General features: G+C 37.3%; 1 protein-coding gene across 4 annotated transcripts in view; it reads left to right on the forward strand.

Moving 5' to 3' along the window:
- Positions 1-18,947, forward strand: part of Alcam (activated leukocyte cell adhesion molecule) — a 186,520-nt gene extending 167,573 nt beyond the window's left edge. For 2 of the 4 annotated variants that reach the window (XM_028867485.2, XM_028867487.2), the window contains 5 exons: positions 666-798; positions 2,761-2,799; positions 3,086-3,203; positions 14,201-14,313; positions 16,359-18,947. In XM_028867485.2, coding sequence (XP_028723318.1) covers positions 666-798; positions 2,761-2,799; positions 3,086-3,203; positions 14,201-14,288 — 378 coding nt within the window. In that variant the 3' untranslated portion in view covers positions 14,289-14,313; positions 16,359-18,947. Of the gene's footprint in view, positions 1-665; positions 799-2,760; positions 2,800-3,085; positions 3,204-14,200; positions 14,314-14,417; positions 14,560-16,358 lie in introns of those variants that run through there. The other 2 variants (XM_037209712.1, XM_037209713.1) reach the window with 2 other exon arrangements.
- The last annotated feature ends 559 nt before the right edge of the window (positions 18,948-19,506 follow it).

Consider the following 19,506-nt stretch of genomic DNA (forward strand, 5'->3'; position numbering starts at 1 on the left):
AAGCACAAGAACCATACATAAATGCAGAGGCCTGAGTTCTGGCTGCAGAGATCCCATAAACATTTGTGCCTCAGGACTGTCAAATGTATTTAAATTAAGTCACCATTAAAGGAGCCACTTTTTTTTTTAATTTAGCACAGGAAAATTCTAAAAGAAACAAATGGTTTTATTTACCCACAAACAAATCTTACATTCCTTGCACTTTGATATAATATTTTAAAGTAAGAGAATAGATGCCCATTGCAAAGAATTAAGGTAATAGAATAGATGTCTACAGCAAAAAGCATTGAGCCTTATTCACAGATAATTAAATGCTAATGTTCACTGAAGGGAAGCTGGTGATTATAATGACTAATAACATGCTTTGAAATAAGTATCATGGGAAAAGTTTGAAACTGAGCATTTATCCAAAAAGAAAAGTTTGATTGATGTATAAAAATTCCCCAGGGAATCACAGACACACAAATGCTATTATTACTTTACTGATCTCTTTTCTGCCCTCCGTAAAGCTGTGGACGACCTGGATGGTCCTGACCTGTAGTTCCCACACATCCTTAAAAACAGACAGTAGGACATCACACCTTCCCTGTGTCATCCACCACTATTCTTTCCCAGACTTGTAAAATGCATTTCCACTTCTAAACTCATCTTCCTTCTTCTTCCAGACAGAGGAGTCTCCTTATATCAATGGCAGGTATTATAGTAAAATTATCATTTCCCCCGAGGAGAATGTTACATTAACTTGCACAGCAGAAAACCAACTGGAGAGAACAGTAAACTCCCTGAATGTCTCTGCGAGTGAGTATTTCATTTCTGGCATTAAAACCGTAAGAAAATTTGAAGTTATTCTTCATTAGCTTAACATCTTCAGTCCCATCTCCCTGTACTGCATCATGGTAAGTTCCATGCATTTGTTTCGCATTTGATACCATCCCCATGAGGTTACTTTTTCTTTTCTTCCTGGTTTCCATTCTTCTCCTATCCTTGTTTTCACAGTTTAAGTCACTTCGTATGTTAGGGCTCAGACACTTTCCCCTACGATAGGAATCCTCCCAAAAGCAAGGCAGAATAAGAAATGGGTTGCTTGTGTTTAATCCATAGTATGGATCCAAAGTCAGATAATTCAATGGTTATCTTAAAACACGTTTATAAAAGGTACACATTTGACACATTTTTAATTCAACTATTAGTTTGCATTACAATTTATTGTATTTTTATCCTACCCTTACTTTACACAGAAATGTCACAAACTTGTCCAATTAACAAATTAGTAGTAAAAAAAGATATGAGAGTTAATGAAATCAGCTTATCAGTTTCGAATCATAATAAAAACAGATGAAATTTATCTTAGAGAAAATTGAAGAATCTGTCAATATTGAAATCCTAGTTTATATGTTTCTGGAGGAGAGAAAACATTTTGAAAAACATGATTTATTGGGAAATTAGACATTTTCAATTCTGTTACTATTCCTGTTGCTATGTTACTATGGCAACCTTAAATCAGGATTGGCCTAGAGTAAGGTTCACTTTTAGTATGTTAGCTGACCTGCTGCCAAATGTTGATTTCTTGATCAGTTGGAATCCTTGCATTAGTATGTTATGAATATAATAGCTAGGAGTTTATGGGATGAAACAATTTTCAAAAGATAATGGCCTCTAACAGATGGACTAGAATATAAAGTCCCAATGTATTAGCTGGAAAACAAAACTAAACAAAATTAAAATACATTCATTGACTTCTCACAATGCAATTCCAAGAGTATTGATTTGTACTACCTAGAGAGAACTCATCCTTTTTCTTTTCTTTTTCTAGCCAAACAGATCTTTTTAACACTAATCTGTTGGATGAGGTACTTCAGCTTTCTCAGTATTTAAAATAGTCATTTCAAACTTTGTACTCTCTGAGTACTTAAGATGAGGAATGTAGGACTTTGAATTTTACCTAACATCATGGAGAATTCTGATGCAGACTTGTGCACACTGAAGAATGTTTATGTAATTTAATGATAATCAACAAGAGCACTGAGTTTTAACCAGACTAAGATCATAACACAATCAAAAACTTGGAAGTCTGGCAAACATCAGATAAGGCAGGGTGCTGTTTAATGTATAGAATACCACATTTATAACCTCCGTCCCAGCTCCTGCTTTGAGAACATAACTAATAGTGTCCTTGATACTAGCAAATGAAAATGAATTCTCGATGGGCAGTAGTGGCGCACACCTTTAATCCCAGCACTTGGGAGGCAAAGCCAGGTGGATCTCTGTGAGTTCCAGGCCAGCCTGGTCTACAGCTCAAGATCCAGGACAGGCACCAAAACTACACAGAGAAACCTTGTCTCGAAAAAAAAACAAAAAAATGATTCTTCGAAATAGGGGCAGAAAAAGTTGATCACAGTTGAGAAACACAGCATTGCAGACTTCATAGGGGCCAACTTTTTTCTCCTAAAAAGAAGTTCTAGTGAAAGATACAGACAATAGGAAATTAATATCAACTTTAGATAAATACTGTAGCTTGTTGGTTGTAAACGTTCTCTAATAGATTAAAATATTTGCAGGTGAGCTACTCTCCTTAAAACAAGATTAATTCCTTTGTAGGGAAGTTCTTACTCTGTAAAGTATGGTTTTCCTTTTCTTTATCCTTAGTTCTAGAATAGCTGTTTTATCTAAATATTATTACATCATACAATAATGGTAAAGGTGACTTTCATTTATCAACAAATTTTGTTTTTAATTTCATATTAACATTTTTCATTTCAGTAAGTATTCCAGAACACGATGAGGCAGACGATATAAGTGGTAGGTACTATACTGTAGACTCCTCTTCCTTGACTGTCAGCTCAAGATTTACGAAGTGTCCTTGTCTGAGTGATTTTCTTAGCTGTCCAAAATTTGACTGGAATTACAATACCAAATGAGACAAGATAGTCAAAATTCTGAAAATTTTTCCCTTTACAATCACAAGTTTGCATGTCAATCACCGTAGTGAGCCTTACTCATCATTACTGAGTTAAAACTACACCAGCTTCGTTTGAAACGCCTTAGCACTGGCTGTAATTGCATGGGCTTTTCTTCTTTGTTGTAGATGAAAACAGAGAAAAGGTGAATGACCAGGCAAAGCTAATTGTGGGAATTGTAGTTGGTCTCCTCCTCGCGGCCCTCGTGGCTGGTGTCGTCTACTGGCTGTACATGAAGAAATCAAAGTAAGTGGTAGGAAAAGGCTCTTGCTGTTCACAGCCTCCGAACTGGATAAATCCAATGTGCTGATTGTGCTTCTCCCTGCTGTGGGTGTAATTTCTAGAATACAAACACATCATCATCAAATTGGGCATATCATGTTTTGTTTCACTTCACAGTGACTACAGGACTGACATTAGGGATGTGGCCTGGGGTGTGCTTGTGTTGATTCTTTTTCTTTTTCTTTTTCTTTCTTTTTTTTTTTTTTTTTTTTGGTTTTTTTGGAGACAGAGTTTCTCTGTGTAGTTTTGGTGCCTGTCCTGTAGATCTCACTCTGACCTTGAACTCACAGAGAGATCCCCCTGGCTCTGCCTCCCAAATGCTGGAATTAAAGGAATGCTCTTACTACTGCCTGGCCTTAGTTGACATTCTAAACTCAAGTGTTTTTGTTATTGTTGCTTTCTGCATGGGTAGATTTTTTTTAAGCACATACTGCCTAAATGGAAAACATTCTAAGCTTTTTGTTTGAAGTTGATTAAAATTAGTTAAAAGAATCTACATATTTCAGGAACTGTAAATGACTGAGTAGTGTCTGATCTGACCAGAAATAAAATTACCACTGAAGTGAGGATAGAAGTGAGGATATCTCCCTCTATTCTAATTAAGGGATTTTATTCCATGTAAGGACCTAATTAAGAGGTAGAAAAAATTATTACTTTGGCCTTAATGAAAACATTGATTAGACAGAGTACTACAAATGCATTTAAAACACTTTATATAAGGTTAGGTAAAAAAAAAAAAATGATTGGAATTATAAAGTAGTACATGCAAGATGGACCTTGATGATCTTCTAACATTGGTTATACTGAATATGGCTAAACTAATGAAGATAATCAGTAAGTACCCCTTAAGTACACCAGCCCTCTTTATCAGATTAAGCAAGATTAAGATGCATATAATTTCTATAAAACAGACACATCCCTCAAATCAGGCTAATGGCATTATGTATGAGTTCACAGTGACTACATTGTCAGCACAGGGGGAAATGGGAGTCTGGCAATTTACATGTTTTGAAAAGTCCCATTGGTAACTGTAGGCCCCACTCCTGGTTTCAAACAAAGACTTTAAAACAATATTTTATAAGTGAATAAACTGTTTTTACAACAGAATATCTGTAGCTAGTACCAACCTGGAACATAATTTTATGCATTCACTCTGAGTTAATTCCTCTAAAAATTCAAGAAATATATCTTACTAAGAGAAAGTTGAAAGATAAAGTGAGCTCAAACCTATGATCATAATCTTACTCTGTGAACATGTGGAGATCTGTGTGGAGTTTCCTGGGAGGAGGCACAGCTGAAAAATGTAGACGTCACCAAGCATGATAACCATACACTGACCTTTAGTTCACAGCACATCTGCAAAGTAGACACCATTGTTATTCATATTTTACCTTTGAAAGAGACTTTCTTGTGGTGACTAATTATAGTGAACAGAATTATTTGTCTTAAAGGCATGATAACTAGGCCTTCTGTTTTGCATGTTTTTCATGATGTTTTGCTGTCCTTTTTCCATAAAAAGTTTTCTGTTGTGTTTGTGACTGAGATGCATGATGTCCATTTCCATATGGGGGGCATAGTCACTCCTTTTTATAGTTAGATGAATTTCAAGTCCTAAGAGAACTCTTAACACTTTAATCATATTACGTTAATGGCCAGTAGCTCATCAGACATCAAATGTTCTGTGAATAAAAGAAATGTGTCTGTGTGTTACATTAACTGCTATCATATAGCAACCAAAAATTCAAACCACAGATAAATAAATGCTGGACACTTTGTTTAATAATGTCATTAGGGTAGGCCTCAAGCCTTCCTTTTAAAGTTTGTCATTAAATTAAAGGACAGTCTTACATGTGACTGCTACTTAATTGAAACATGTACCAAATTTGGTGGACTTAGTATTATTGGTAATCAATGTAATAAACTGAAGCACTCATCATCTCAAGTATCAGAGATTTTTATGAAGAATGTGTGGGGTGCTTCTTCGGATTTCTAAATGCAGCTAATCCCTTGCCTGAGCCTCTAGTATAAGCTGACATTTGTGCACTGTGAGTGAGTGTTTAACCCCTTAAGTCACTTGCAGAGAAAGTTGAGACTCATCATTTCAGTTCAGAATCTCCAAGGCCAGTTTCTGTAATGCAGTTAGTAGAGCAATGGATTTTAGCAACATTGGAGGGATGGTCTTTGGATGTGTTACGTTAAACATCATCGGAAAAATAAGAGAAACATTTTTTTTTTCCAAAGTAGAACTGGAGTACATTCATTTGCATATTTAGTATTTTTTTACATATCCCGTATAAATTCATGTACATTTTGTTACCTCATCAGTACCGCTTTCAACTGAGATTCCAGATGTGACTTTGCCTTTGTGCATTTAACATCCTGCCATGGAGAAGGAATATGCCCCAAGTTCAGGGATGGGATGGACACTCCATTTGTATTAAAAGACAGGGTTATCCAAGTTTGGAGTTTCTTCTTTCTTTCTTTCTTTAATTAATTAATTAATTTTGTGCTTATAATTTGGCAAGCATCCAGAAGGGAAAAAAGAAAATGTCCCATTATCCTCTCAAACCACAAATAATAAGCTAAAAGGGAAATAGGATAAAGAGAAAATGTTGGCATATCTAGCTAATTACAGTGTCAGTAAGTGCAGAACCAGGTCTCCCCTCTATCATGTTGTTTTGACCTGAAAGTCCTCAGAGGAAAGGGCTCACATCAAAATAGAGCATTTATAATTATAAAAGATCACGGTTCGCTTCCTGTGGAAAAATATAACTACGTAGCCCTGTCATGAGTAACCTTGAATCTGTATGTATTTGCTCACAGACTCAATTTCTGCACCTCTAGCATGTAAGACACATATGCTTTTTAGTATTAATATGCATGTAAACTTATAAATTAAATGCTCAAAAGAGCAAATTATCAGTTTTTGTTAGCTTTTCTAAGGTAAGGGGAAAACATCCTTCCTCTTGCCGTGAGCCAGGTTGTTTTCTGTATAAGTGTTATGGATGCTGGCTAACACAGAGCCATGCTATGGCATGCAACAGGAACTTCTTGTTTTCATGGAGTCAGGATTTTTAATCTTCATTTTCATCTTTCAATATTCTGCTTACTGTGCAGTCTACAGACTCACTGTTAGCTAAGATGGAAAGGCTATTTCCTGAATATTTTTTTTTTAAACAGAGGACATAAGCATTCCTTATTTTAGTGAGGAATTTCACAGTCTCAAAATGTAGGCATGGCAAATTGAAAGTGGTGGCAATAAAACCTACTGTTTATTCTTCTCCAAGTCAAGAAATGGCTGCCCACTGTCAGCTAGGATTAAAGCTCTCTCCTCTGCCTCTAGCTTTCCATTAAAGTTGGTCCAAGAGGAGACTCGTTCCGCTGACAGCTGTGACCAGGGAGTAGGGGAAAATAACTATTATCTTGGATGTGCCACTAATCACTGGCACAGGTGTCAATGGTCAGCCTGCTTGAACTGGCAATTTTCCACTGTCAAGGTGCCTGTCCTGAAAGTTGTAGTCATGGCACCTTTATGTGGTGTAAGTTGGGCACACTTTAAAATATAAATCACAGGATTTAACCCTGCAGTCAGGAAGAGTTAATATTTCCTCACATTCTAACAGGGTTTTTAGTTGATTGTATACATGCATGTCTGTTTTTGAAAACCCTAGAACTTATTAAATAATTTCAATATAAGTTGTTTTCTTTTGCAAATATAAAATTGTGGGGTTTTGTTGTTGTTGTTTTATTTCTCTTGGTGGTTGAACCTATCTTCTCAAGAACCCTCTTCGATTTCCCACTTCCTCACCCACACTAAAGTATTGTTAAATAAAGCCATCCATAGAGGGCAGTAGAGAGGACTTCTCTACCTTCTCTCCTGAAGACCTCAAAGCACATATTTAATCACTTAGCAATATCCCTGGAAAGAACTCTGAGACTTTCTGAGAAGTCATTGCAGATGGCTTTAGCTCCTTCACAGAACTGCTCTTGCAGATGAATTGAGATGTAGATTTGCACTGGTCTGCTCAGTAGCCATGTGGCCTTTGGCAACAGCTCTGTAACATCAGGTTGTTGAGTCCTGTGCCTCACCTAAAGCTTTCTCATGAACGTTCATGTTGATCCTCATGCCAGCATTGTGTGTTATTCTTTCCTCTATTTATAGAGAACAAGACGGTTTAGGAGGAAGGATGTGGCCAGGGTCTTATAGCTCAAAATTTGCACACTTTCTTAGTTAGGGTTACTATTGCTATGCTGGAACACCATGATCAAAGATATTTGTGGAGGAAAGGGTTTATTTGGCTTACACTTCCACATTATAGTTCATCATTGAAGGAAGTCAGGACCGGGACTCAAACAGGACAGGAACATGGAGGCAGGAGCTGATGCAGAGATCATAGAAGGCTGGTACTTACTGACTTGCTTCCTATGGGTTGCAAAGCCTGCTTTCTTATAGAACCTAGGACCATCAGCCCAGGGATGGCACCACCCATAATGGACTGGCCCTCCCCCATCAATTACTAATTAAGAAAGTGACCCACGGGACTTCTTACAGCCCATCTTATGGAGGCATGTTCTTAATGGAGGCTCCCTTCTCTCAGATGACTTTAGCTTTTGTCAAGTTGACTTAAATCTAACTGGGACATCCACTAAGCTCAAGACACTGACCCTACCTCACAAGTTACACTTCATGGTCAAGGCTAGAGTTCCTTTCCATTCTTGTCTTAATTTACTATGACTCTATTATTTAAATTTCCTCTTACACTCAAAGTAACCAAAAAAATACTGATGAAAATTCAAGATAAGCAGTGATCATAATTTATAATTTAATCCATTTATAAAGAACACATGCTTTTTAAGTGCTTTGTCCTTCAAATAGATGATAAATACTTTGCTAAAGAGAGTGATTTAAGCCGGGCGGTGGTGGCACACGCCTGTAATCCCAGCACTCGGGAGGCAGAGGCAGGTGGATCTCTGTGAGTTCAAGTCCAGCCTGACCTACAGAGCTAGTCCAGGACAGGCTCCAAAGCTACAGAGAAACCCTGTCTCAGAAAAAGAGAGAGAGAGAGAGAGAGAGAGAGAGAGAGAGAGAGAGAGGGAGGGAGGGAGGGAGGAGGGAGGAGGGAGGAGAGAGAGAGAGAGAGAGAGAGAGAGAGAGAGAGAGAGAGAGAGAGAGATATTTAAAGAAAAATTTGTCTTTGTCAGTTGGAGATGGAGTTCTAACCCCTGTAATTCTTTCAAATCTCTGGAAACTTTCCAAAATTTAAAGATATTTATTCCATCTAAATTGGAACATCATTCTCAAAACAAAAACTAAAGTACCCAACATAATTTTTAAAGGGAAGAGAACTCTCAAACTGCTGAACAGAGAACTATGGGAAACTAATGAAAGTCAAGAGTAGAATTAGTCTTTCCTAGGGAAGAGCATGCCAATGGGTTATCCTATAGGAAATGGTCAGCCCTGTGATGTTTACATACAAGTGACACTATACAAACTGAGCTAGTTATATTTAGCAATATATATATCTCTATGCACATGCAATTGTGCATGTAACAACAATTAGTGTAAAAAGAAGCCATGAATTCGAAAGAGAATAAGGAGAGGCATATGGTGGAAGGGTTTAAAGGAAAGAAAGAGTTAAAGGAAATGATGAGATTATATTATCACCTCAAAAATGAAAGGAATAATTTTCTTAAAAAGTAAGAATGAAAATTGAGAAAGAAGCTCTCAACAAAGTGCATGCAACTCTTACCTGTACATACTCAGTCCAGGGTGTCCAGTCCTCCCACCCCAGGATCAGCAAGTGTTTCTACTTAGCACTCCTGACAGTGGTACATGTTAGCAGAATTGCACAGCTGTGCAACACTGTACAGAGTCTGCATCCAAAAGGCTGGAATTCTAAGCCTTTGTTACTTATTAGCTGTGTGACTGCAGGCAAGCTTATGAGTTTCCCTGTAAAATCAAAATATACTAAGAAGAAAACAGTTTCATACCTGTGAAGAATGTGGTTTATAAATTTTAAGAAGTCATCATTCTCAACATATTCTATACATACATTTCAAGTTTGTGTTATACACAGCAGCTCCTTTCCCCATATTTCAAGCAAGGATGGTTCCACCTGGTTTAGCCTGGATAGACAGACTGAAGGACGCAGGGATTCATCCTGAGGCCCACAGCTTCCCTGGAGAGAATTTGGTCACCACCTTCATCTTGGTGCCTCTTTCTTTTCTCTCTTATTTTATGAAATTACCTAATTTTACAATGGCATTTTGGACAACTGTAACCACCTAGACCATAAACAGGATTGGAAATTAAAATGCTATCAGTTGTCTCATTGTCCTGTTGCCCAATTCCTTCAATTCTGTTCTTTTCAAGCATTTATGTTTTCAGTCCTGTTACTCATGACACCGCGGCCTCAGCATCTCTTTTACTGAGATCAAAGGTGTTTACCACCATGCTCACTTTATTATTTCTTAAAACGATGAGGAGTATTCATTTCAACTTATTTAGCTGTTAGTCCTTCTAGAGCTGCAGTTAGATAGAATGCATCTGAGATGTGTGTGACATTGTTTTATTCCGGCGGTTCTCAAGATGTGGGTCACATCCCCTTTGGGGGGTCAAATGACCCTTTCACAGAGGTTGCATATCAGATATTTGCATTACAATTCTTAACAGTAGCAAAATTACAGTTGCGAAGTAGCAATGAAATAATAGTATGGTTGGGGTCACCGCAACATGAAGAACTATATTATTAAGAGGTCACAGCAGTAGGAAAGTTGAGAACCATTTCTGTACTCTGAAACTCCTACCGTAATGGGCTATCTATTGATAGGAAGTTGCGTCATGATCTTCTTTCACTTTGTCTCAGTTGTGAACTTTTGGAATATTGGGCACTTTAATGATGTCTCACTTTCTAGATTGTATTTCTTTTAATCAAAAATGATTAATCCTTTCCACTTTTCTCAAAAAAATTGGACTTCTACCCATTTTCTATTCATGAAATCCCAAAGGTCTGTATGTGGGATGGTTTTAACTTATCCCACAAGTTGCCAAGGCTTGACTAGTTTTTAAAACCTTGGTCTGTGCTGGGAAGAGAGCACAGTTGGTAAAGTTCTTGCTTTACAAGCCCAGTGACCTAAGTTCTGTCCCCAGAAGCCACACTTGTGACCCCAGCATTTGAGAGGCAGAAACAGGTGAATCCCTGGCACTCTCTGGCCAACAAGTTCCAGGACAATGAGAGGTTTAGCCAGAGAGAGAAAAGGAGAGATATAGGTGGATGGTACTTCTCTAGGGACACCCAAGGTTATCCTCTAACCTCCATATACAAGCACACACAGAGATACATGTGCATACATGCATGCACACACACACACACACACACACACACACACACATCCACATCCAAAAAAATTTCCTTTTTTAATTTTAGAATTTATATTGAACTATTTTTATAGTTATGTTTTCATTTTCATTTTTTTTCTATTTTAATGCTTGAGGTATTAATAAGCTCATCTAATGAGTTACAATGATTTTGTGATTTCCAGTTTCTGTTAATTGGCTCAAGGTGTTTGGTTTGCTTTTAAAATTTCCTGTTATATATATATATTCCTTTACAATTTTGCAAACATATATAATGCCTGCTTTATAAGCCTTTTCTGGCTATTTAATTGTTTGAGTTTGTATTCACCTAGTTTTCGTGTCATTACAATGACATCATTCTGCTTAGTTTTAGTGATTTTCCATTAGTTGCTGGGCATTTTTATATTATGTTGTTATGCACGGAGTTCTGTGTGGAGTAGTATTCAAACTACTTGCCAATCAGCTTGTCCCTTTGAAACTTTTTTAAATTTTATTAGGATAGAATATCTGATTTAGGAGACAGACCAAGCATCAAGGAAACCTCCTGGGAATTCCCCATGCTCATCTCTGCAGTTTCTCCTGTCTCCAATAATTCTTTTCACCTCATTCCCAAGAACTGGTCTTTCCCTCTTTAAATCACTGAGATCAAGATATGCTGCTTGGGCCCTCGTTTTTGAAGCACAGTCCAACAAGTTCATACTGGCACAAAGTCCCTGTGATCAGAGAGTACAGCTCATTTGGTTTTCTTCTCTTAGAAATCACAGACTTTTGCTTATTCCTGTAACCACCCCCCAAAAAGGTGAAGTTTTCATTTTTATGTTTTAATACTTTAACGCATTTATGACCAGAAAGTTAGGCTAGCACATATTATTTCCACATGTTCACACATACTAAATGTTCATATAAGTGTCAACTCAATGATTGAGAAAGGGATATTGAATTCTGCATTTTATCTATTCACCCCTATAGTTCTTTCAATTTTGGCTTTATATTTATATTAGGCACATATACTTCTAATTTGTATGACTTCTTAATACATCAAAATTTTATCCTTAGAGATAAAATAGAACCTTTCAATATTCCTCATTATGATTCTCAAGTTGTCTGATATGGACATAGCTATACTAAGCACACTGAATTTTTATAAGTATGCCCTTTTCCCTATTTTTATCTTCAATTATTTCACTATATATTTAAGAAGTATCTTTTTTTATTAAGAATTTTTTTATTCATTTTACATACCAACCACAGATCCCCCTCTCATTCCTCCTCCTGCTCCTAGCCAGCCTCCCCCTACCCCAAACTCACCCACCCCTCCTCCTAAAAATAAGTCCTCCCATGGAGTGTCAGCAAAGCCTGGTGCATTCAGTTTAGGCAGGTCCAAGCCCCTCCCCACTGCATGAAGGCTCTATAAAGTATCCCATCACAGGTAATGGGCCCAAAAAAGCCAGCACATGCACCAGGGATAGATTCTGATCCCACTGCGAGGGCCCCTTAAACAGACCAAGCTACACAAGTGTCTCCTTTATGCAGAGGGCCTAGTTCAGTCCCATGCAGGCACCCCAGCTATTGGTCTAAAGATCATGAGATCCTACTAGTTTGGTTCAGTTGTCTCTGTAGGTTTCCCTGTCATGATCTTGATGTCCCTTGCTAAGATGCATCTCACATATCACTTATAAGGTAAAAAGGAAAGGGAATGAAGTAATGATGTAATTATACATATAATCTCAAAACATAAAAGAAATAATTTTTACAAGAGGTGGTGCTGAGATAAGATATGCTTTCTCATTTGCCATAATTTCTTTAATGTATAAAAACTATAGTTATTAAAGTATATAGTTAGTAGCTGAAAGGCTACTCAGGATACCCTTTCTATCTTTGTGATCACAACACCTCCTGAAATGGTGGAGTCGGATAATATTCCAGCTCTGTCATTTCAGTGTAGGACTTTTTACTTTCCCTACATGTGACAGGAGCTGTATTGGACAATAATATCATTAAGACAAGAAGAAGGAAATAGACTGATGGGCTGGTCAATGTAGTAAAATAGATGTCTCCTGTGCTCGGGTCATATTCCATCCTTTATATTATGTGTTGTGGATAAAATATAAGTAAAACATGCCCTTTAATCTCAAAAAATAATCTAAGGGGCTTATCCATCTTTGACACTTTGCTTGGCAGATGTTGAAGAAAATGTTGTCTTTTTCTACATTTTAGGGCAGAGGGTCTCAGGATGTCCTAAGGGACAGACCACAGATTGAATAAGCCTCACTCAAATTGCACCTAAGCCCCACACTAGCAGAAGCTATGCTGATGTCCCTCATTATCTCTGTTTAACAACAGAAAGGCAGGATCTTACCTGCTACAAACTACATTGCATGGAGCCAATATATTATTTAAAACAGTGTCAGCATTAAAAAAAAAAAAGATTGGACAAGCACAGAGTAAGTATGTACAATAAATAATCAAGACAAAATTAGAGAGGGAAAACAAATAACTAGCTAATGGGAATACTACATTTTATCAGCAAGAAGGCTAAAATATCCATAAATGCTGTATTAACTATCAAGAAATCAAAAGAAGACAAGAGGCAAGTAAGAGAATAAGAAACAGGACAGACCCACAGGAACAACCTAAATTATGTGTATGAAACCCGAAGAGGACTAAAGAGAAAACCGCCTACTAGTCAAAGCCCAACCCATGACTACTTTACCACTAACTTTGAATGTTACAGACTTATGGCTGAGTTTCAATAAAAGGCAAATACCAGTGAGTACATATGTTATGATTCTGTTAATCTATAAATTACATGAACAGCTAAAACGGTCCTGTGGAAACTGAGGTTGTGTTACTTTATGGGGACAGCAGTACCTGTGAGGGAATTTAAAGGTCTGCCACTGTTTTATACTCTGAGCCCAGTACTATTTACGTTTATGTAGGTAGTTTTTCAAATTTCACTGGATTTTCCTCTTGATAGGTGCATTAGCATGGGTGGGTGTTATTTTTCAACACAGCATTTCGCAAAGATTCACAGGTTTCCTCAAAGTCTAAGAAATCATCAAAACCAGTCTTCCCACCTTTATAGCTATAATCTGTATTAATCAAGTTTTGGGGAGGGATGGAAAATCTGAGATACACAACAAAAAAAGGAAAAATGACTTTGGCCCCATAGTTTCTGTGGCTTCCACACTGGCTGGGCCCACTGATTTGTTCCTGATGAGATTCATGGCAATGCATGTCTATTGAGATAATGGGGCTCCCTCAAAAACAATTTATTTTTAATGTCAAAGAATGGAAAAGCTGGCTAAGAAAGGATAACAATTGCTTCTCTGGCACCATGGGGAAAATTAATCCAAATTACACCGGAGTCCAACAAAATTGTACAATCTGGTTTCAAAATTGTTCTTGTCTCATCGATTATTTAACTCTGTCCTACTTAAGGACTCGTTTATTTTTTCTTCCCGATGTGTTGTTATGTACCAGTCTGTACAGGTGTATAATTGCCCACCCTAACCCTTACTTCTCAGAAATATTTTCAAACTAGAACAGTATTTTTTTTTTTTAATTTGAGTGACTATGTGATACTTATTTTATTCTCCTGAAGAACTGCATCCAAACACGTAAACAAGGATCTTGGGAATATGGAGGAGAATAAAAAGCTAGAAGAAAACAATCACAAGACAGAAGCCTAAGAGAGGAGAGGTTCCAGGTGTTCAGGTAGGTGGGACTGGGGGCGTGGTTTGTAGAGGCAACTCCTGGGAAGTGGGGAAGCCCTGGGGGGTGAAACCCAAGCTTCACTTGCAGATACTTCTTAATTACAGCTCCCCAAACAGGAAGAAGGTTTTCAAAAGGGAACATCAGTGACTCATTGCTTTCAGAAGAATGGATTCTTCCCAGTCTCCTCAACCTCCCCAACATAATTATTATCCACTGAATAATAAAATCCATTTTGGAGATTTTTTTAACATCTCATTTGCATTTTGTTTTTTAATGCCAAAAAATTTTCCTGCACACAAAGAAGCTTTATTTTATAAGTTGGTATTTAGGTTCAGTAAGCACAAATACTAAGTTTATTTTTAAAACCCATTAGAATAAATTTTAATATATAAATACTTTAATCCAAGGATATGGCATAATTTTTGAGTGTATTTATACAGTCATCTCTCCAGTCATTTTAATGAAAAGGCTGACAAGCTTGTACACACACACACACACACACACACACACACACAGAGGCTTTCTTCTCCATAGTACGTGTATATTATGTTGTGTGAGTACACATGCATGCAAGTACCTACATATGCACATATGTATGTGCTAGTGCTAAATATGTTGCATAAATTCATACATATTAGTGCATCTGTAAGATTTTTAAGGCAGCCTTGAAAAAGTGTATGTCTCAATGATATTGCCGCATACACCTTGATCATTTTCTTTTTGTTTGTTTGGTTGGTTGGTTGGTTTTGGTTTTTGGTTTGTTGTTGTTGTTTGAGACAGGGTTTCTCCGTGTAATATCCCTGGCTGTCCTGGAATTCACTTGACAGACCAGGTTGGCCTCAAACTCAAAGAGATCTGCTTTCTTCTGCCTCCTGAATGCTGGGATTAAAGGTGGCATGGGCCTGACTCATTTTCTTTTTGGGTCCCCTTGAGACTAACAAAGGCATCATTTGGATTAACTAGTCTGTGTGTCATGGAGATAATTGTTACTATGAAGAAGGTGTAAAAACCCCAACTGTGCCAGGTGGTGGTGACACATCCCTTTAATTCCAGTACTTGGGAGAGAGAGGCAAGTTGATCTCTGTTAGTTCAAGACTAGCCTGATCTACAGAGTCAGTTCCAGGACAGCCAGGAAGACAGACAGAGAAACCAAAAAAAAAAAAAAAAAAAATTGAACAAACAAAAAAAAAACAACCAATCAACAAAAGACCAAGTGCTGTGAACTTTAGGTGTAGTAATTAACTTCAAGTTACAATATGAATGGGGCATTGAGTTCATTTCATGGCAATGATGAAGGGCATGGGAAAGAATTACAATCAGAAGACTGTACCCAAGAGAGAAATGTGGCATCATTGAAATGAGATCAGTTGGCAAAGTCGAATAGCTGGACTCTCAAAGAGATAGAGGAGTCAGAACTGGACTCATTCTCCCAATCTGCTCACTGGGACCCAAATACCTGGCTAGTAATTTCACACTTTCTTCTCCACTGCTCTACCTTCTTTTCCTCAATTCCATGTAAACACACTCTTTGTTTGTGTCAAAATTGGGTTGAGTTCCATCTCACTATAAAACTGAAGACAAGTTCCATGAATTAGACTGTGATTTATAGGGATGGGTGCATTTTAAATTTGAGGAGAAATGTCATGAAATATTGTCATGGAACAATATTATTCTCCTCTTATCTTTATGTAAAGTAATCATGTCTTACAAAAGGAGGGAGGGAGAGAGGAAAAGAAGAAAAGGGAGTGAAGAAAGGAAGGAGAGAAGGAAGGAGGAAGGAAGGAAGGAAGGAAGGAAGGAAGGAAGGAAGGGAGGAAGGAAGGAAGGAAGGAAGGAAGGAAGGAAGGAAGGAAGGAAGTCATCAATTCCAAAACAATATTCTAGAATGAATAGGGCTGGGTTTACAGGTGGACTCAGGACATCGGAGTTCTACAAATAATACCTTCTATGATGCAATCATTGTCACTTTTAATGCAAAGGATCTGTTGAGGGTGAAAAATGGCTGTTACAGTAACTTATCTTCATTATGTTTTTCATCATTTCAGAGAAAAACCATATAGACAAACTGAAGCATGAACGTGGATGTATTTAAGACATATACAGAGACAATGACAGCAATTCATGGTTCAAGTATTACGCAGTTCACCCTACCAAGCTGTCACAGGATCTTAGAGAATTATCTCAAGTAAAACAATGAAATAAAGTTATCAAATAAAATAACAACAAGATTTGGCAGCCATGATAATAGGTCATATGTGGTATTTGGTTCGATTTTTTTTTCTGTAAATGTCTGCACTAAGGATTTCCTTTCAGTTTGCCTTTTGTGTAAATTTTTTACGTAGCTATTTTTATACACTGTAAGCTTTGTTCTGGGAGTGGCTGTTAATTGGATGTATAATGTAATGTTTTATTTCAGTTGTTTATATGGATAGTCTGAGCAGGTACGGTTCTGATTCTGATTGCTATCAATAATGCCCCAAACGTCCTTATGAGGACCTGAAACCCAAAGGTGGTAGTTTGTGAGACTGGGGATATATACCTTGCCCAAACAGAAGTTGGTTTCTTCATTCTGAGGACTGAGGAAGGGAGGCCAGCGCGAGAGTTGGGAGCACTACTGGATGTGATGGCCTGCGTGCTGCCATCATGCTCTCAGAAGCAAGTGATGAACACAAGCAGTAACCCCACATGACAATGGCATTCCCAAACTGACAAATTCCTCTTCTCTGAGAAAGACATACACAGAATTTGGGTCACATTTGCTTAATGACGCCTGCTAGGAAATTACATTCAGTCAAAAAGAAAAATTAGAAAAAAAATAATAAGGGAGACAAAAACCTAATGCGTCAGAGAAAGTTCTGAAAAATGACAGCTAGCGTTCCCATTTTCACAGATCACAATGTAAATCACTGTAATTAAAATTGGTGTAAAATCCTTTGGGTTAGCCACTGCCTTAAAATGACACTTATTTCCTTTTAAAAAAATAAAATAAAATAAGAGATATCAGTCAGAATTGCAGATTTTTAACAGTGGTCATTATTAAAGCTGTGTTATTTTCCACAGAATATAGAATATATATATTTTTTTCGTGTGTGTTTTTGTTAACTACGCTACAGATATTGAATGCACCTTGAGATAATTTAGTGTTTTTAACTGGTACATAATTTATCAAGCAGTACATGAAAGTGTAATAATAAAACGTCTATGTATCTTTAGTTACATTCCGATTTGTAACTTTATAAACATGTTTTCTGCCTGATGAACTTTTTAAGGAGGTAGTGTACGTGGGAACTTTCTGAAGTAGACTGGATAAGGGCCATTAGCAATTTGTGACTAGACTTTTACTCTTTGCTCTTTCAAGTAGAAGCTTGGTTTCTGGGATCACACTGCACAGCCATTTTGTCCCAGATTTACGTGGATAACTTTAACTGATAAAAGAAAAATTGATTATTAGATTTCCTGGTATAGAACTATGTTCTTTGAGAGGAAAAGGAAATACGGTGTTTGCTTTTAGACTCAAAGAATAAACTGTTTGGAAGGCAATGAGAAACTAATCAAAGATTAATCTCGGATGGAGGTTGGGAATAATCTTTTGCCACTTCTGCATACTGAGAGATGTGTCTTTGTACATTTGTAACCATTTGATATCTGAGCAATAGTGTCTCAGCTTAATAAAAGCTTCCTATAGTACATTGGTATGGATTAAATACGTAAAATATTCTATTAGACTCAATGCTGTATAAAATATGGGGGGAAAACATGTTATTTTGCCTCTAAACTTTGATTTATTGAAGTTTTATTTGGCAAGAAGAAAAATTGAATCTTGATCAATATTTAAACCAAAGGGAAAAGGGAAAAACAAAACCAAACCAAAGTTCTTTGTTTTGCATGGCTAAGCCATTCTATCTCTGTAAATAATATGATTTCTTTTTATTTTCTTTTTCCTTTCTCTTTAGAATTTTGTTAAAGAAATTCTAAAAGTTTTAAACACCTTCTTTCCACAATAAGCCATGAACACTACAGTGAGATTAGTTCCGTATTAATATTTTTTGTTTATTTTGTTTGCTTTTTTTTTTCCTTCGGTATGGGAGATCAAAGGTATAAAGTCTTACTCCTAAGATGTGTTTGCAGAAAAGTAACAGGGCAACAAAAAGAGAGTGTTTACTCTAGTCCAGCGTGATGTACACTTGGAATTGTAACTGAGTCCACAAACAGCTGTGAACAACCTAGACGGCAGTGTGAGAGGCTCAGGAGCAGATGTTTACAAGAGAGGACAAGATGGCCACTGCTGCACCAGTGTCTGCACAAAGAGGAAGCTCACTTGTGTCAGAGCAACTCTGCATGCTGTCACACTGGAAGGATGCTCATTGACAGTCTTCAACTTCTGGGGTTTCTTCTCTCCAATTGTACTCGTTGGCAACAGGATACAGGTTTTTTTAGCCAGTTCAAGGTTCACTCCCTATATGTAATTATAGGAATTGTATGTGGAAATGGATTAACATATCCCTCTATGCCTAAAAGAAAATAAAATGAAATATGTCTTCACATATCCCTCATAGCTGTCTGCCTCTTGTCTGCCATAGAATGTTCATGTACAAAAAAAGGTGATTTTTCTTTAATAAAAAGTGGAAAAAGTTGATGTGACTGTCCATCCCTCTAGAAATGGATTATGAAAGAGTAAAAATTACCTGGACATCTTCCTGTCATGAGGATACCTTGAGTTTTCACCAGTGACAGCTTCTCAAGGTGTCTTTCCTCACTGATAGGGCCACGGTGCCCCAGGCTAACTCATTTTACTACCCTTCAGTTTTAATTAAAAGATACTTGACTTTCATCTTTCTTTACCTCACTTTAGATCATCGTGTAAAATTATCTAGGCATAATCTTTCACAGAAATGTACTTTCTTTAAAAATCAAATAAGCTGGCTATATACATCAGAGGTGAAAAGCAACTTTTTTTGGAATAATTAGCTAGCTGGCCATAGTTGCTCAGGCATGTAATCCCAGCCATTTTGGAGGCTAAGGTAGGCTCACCAGGAGTTCCAGACTAGTCTGAGCTACATCCTGTGTTCCAAGCCAGCCTGCATTACAGAGTAAAACCTCATCTCAAAAAGTTAAAAAAAAAAAAAATTGGACCCACCTTCTCCTTTCCAGCCATTCATGCATCCTCTACTCACCAAACACAGTCAGTAACAT

This window comes from Peromyscus leucopus, chromosome 12, assembly GCF_004664715.2.
Source record: "Peromyscus leucopus breed LL Stock chromosome 12, UCI_PerLeu_2.1, whole genome shotgun sequence".
NCBI lineage: Eukaryota > Metazoa > Chordata > Mammalia > Rodentia > Cricetidae > Peromyscus > Peromyscus leucopus.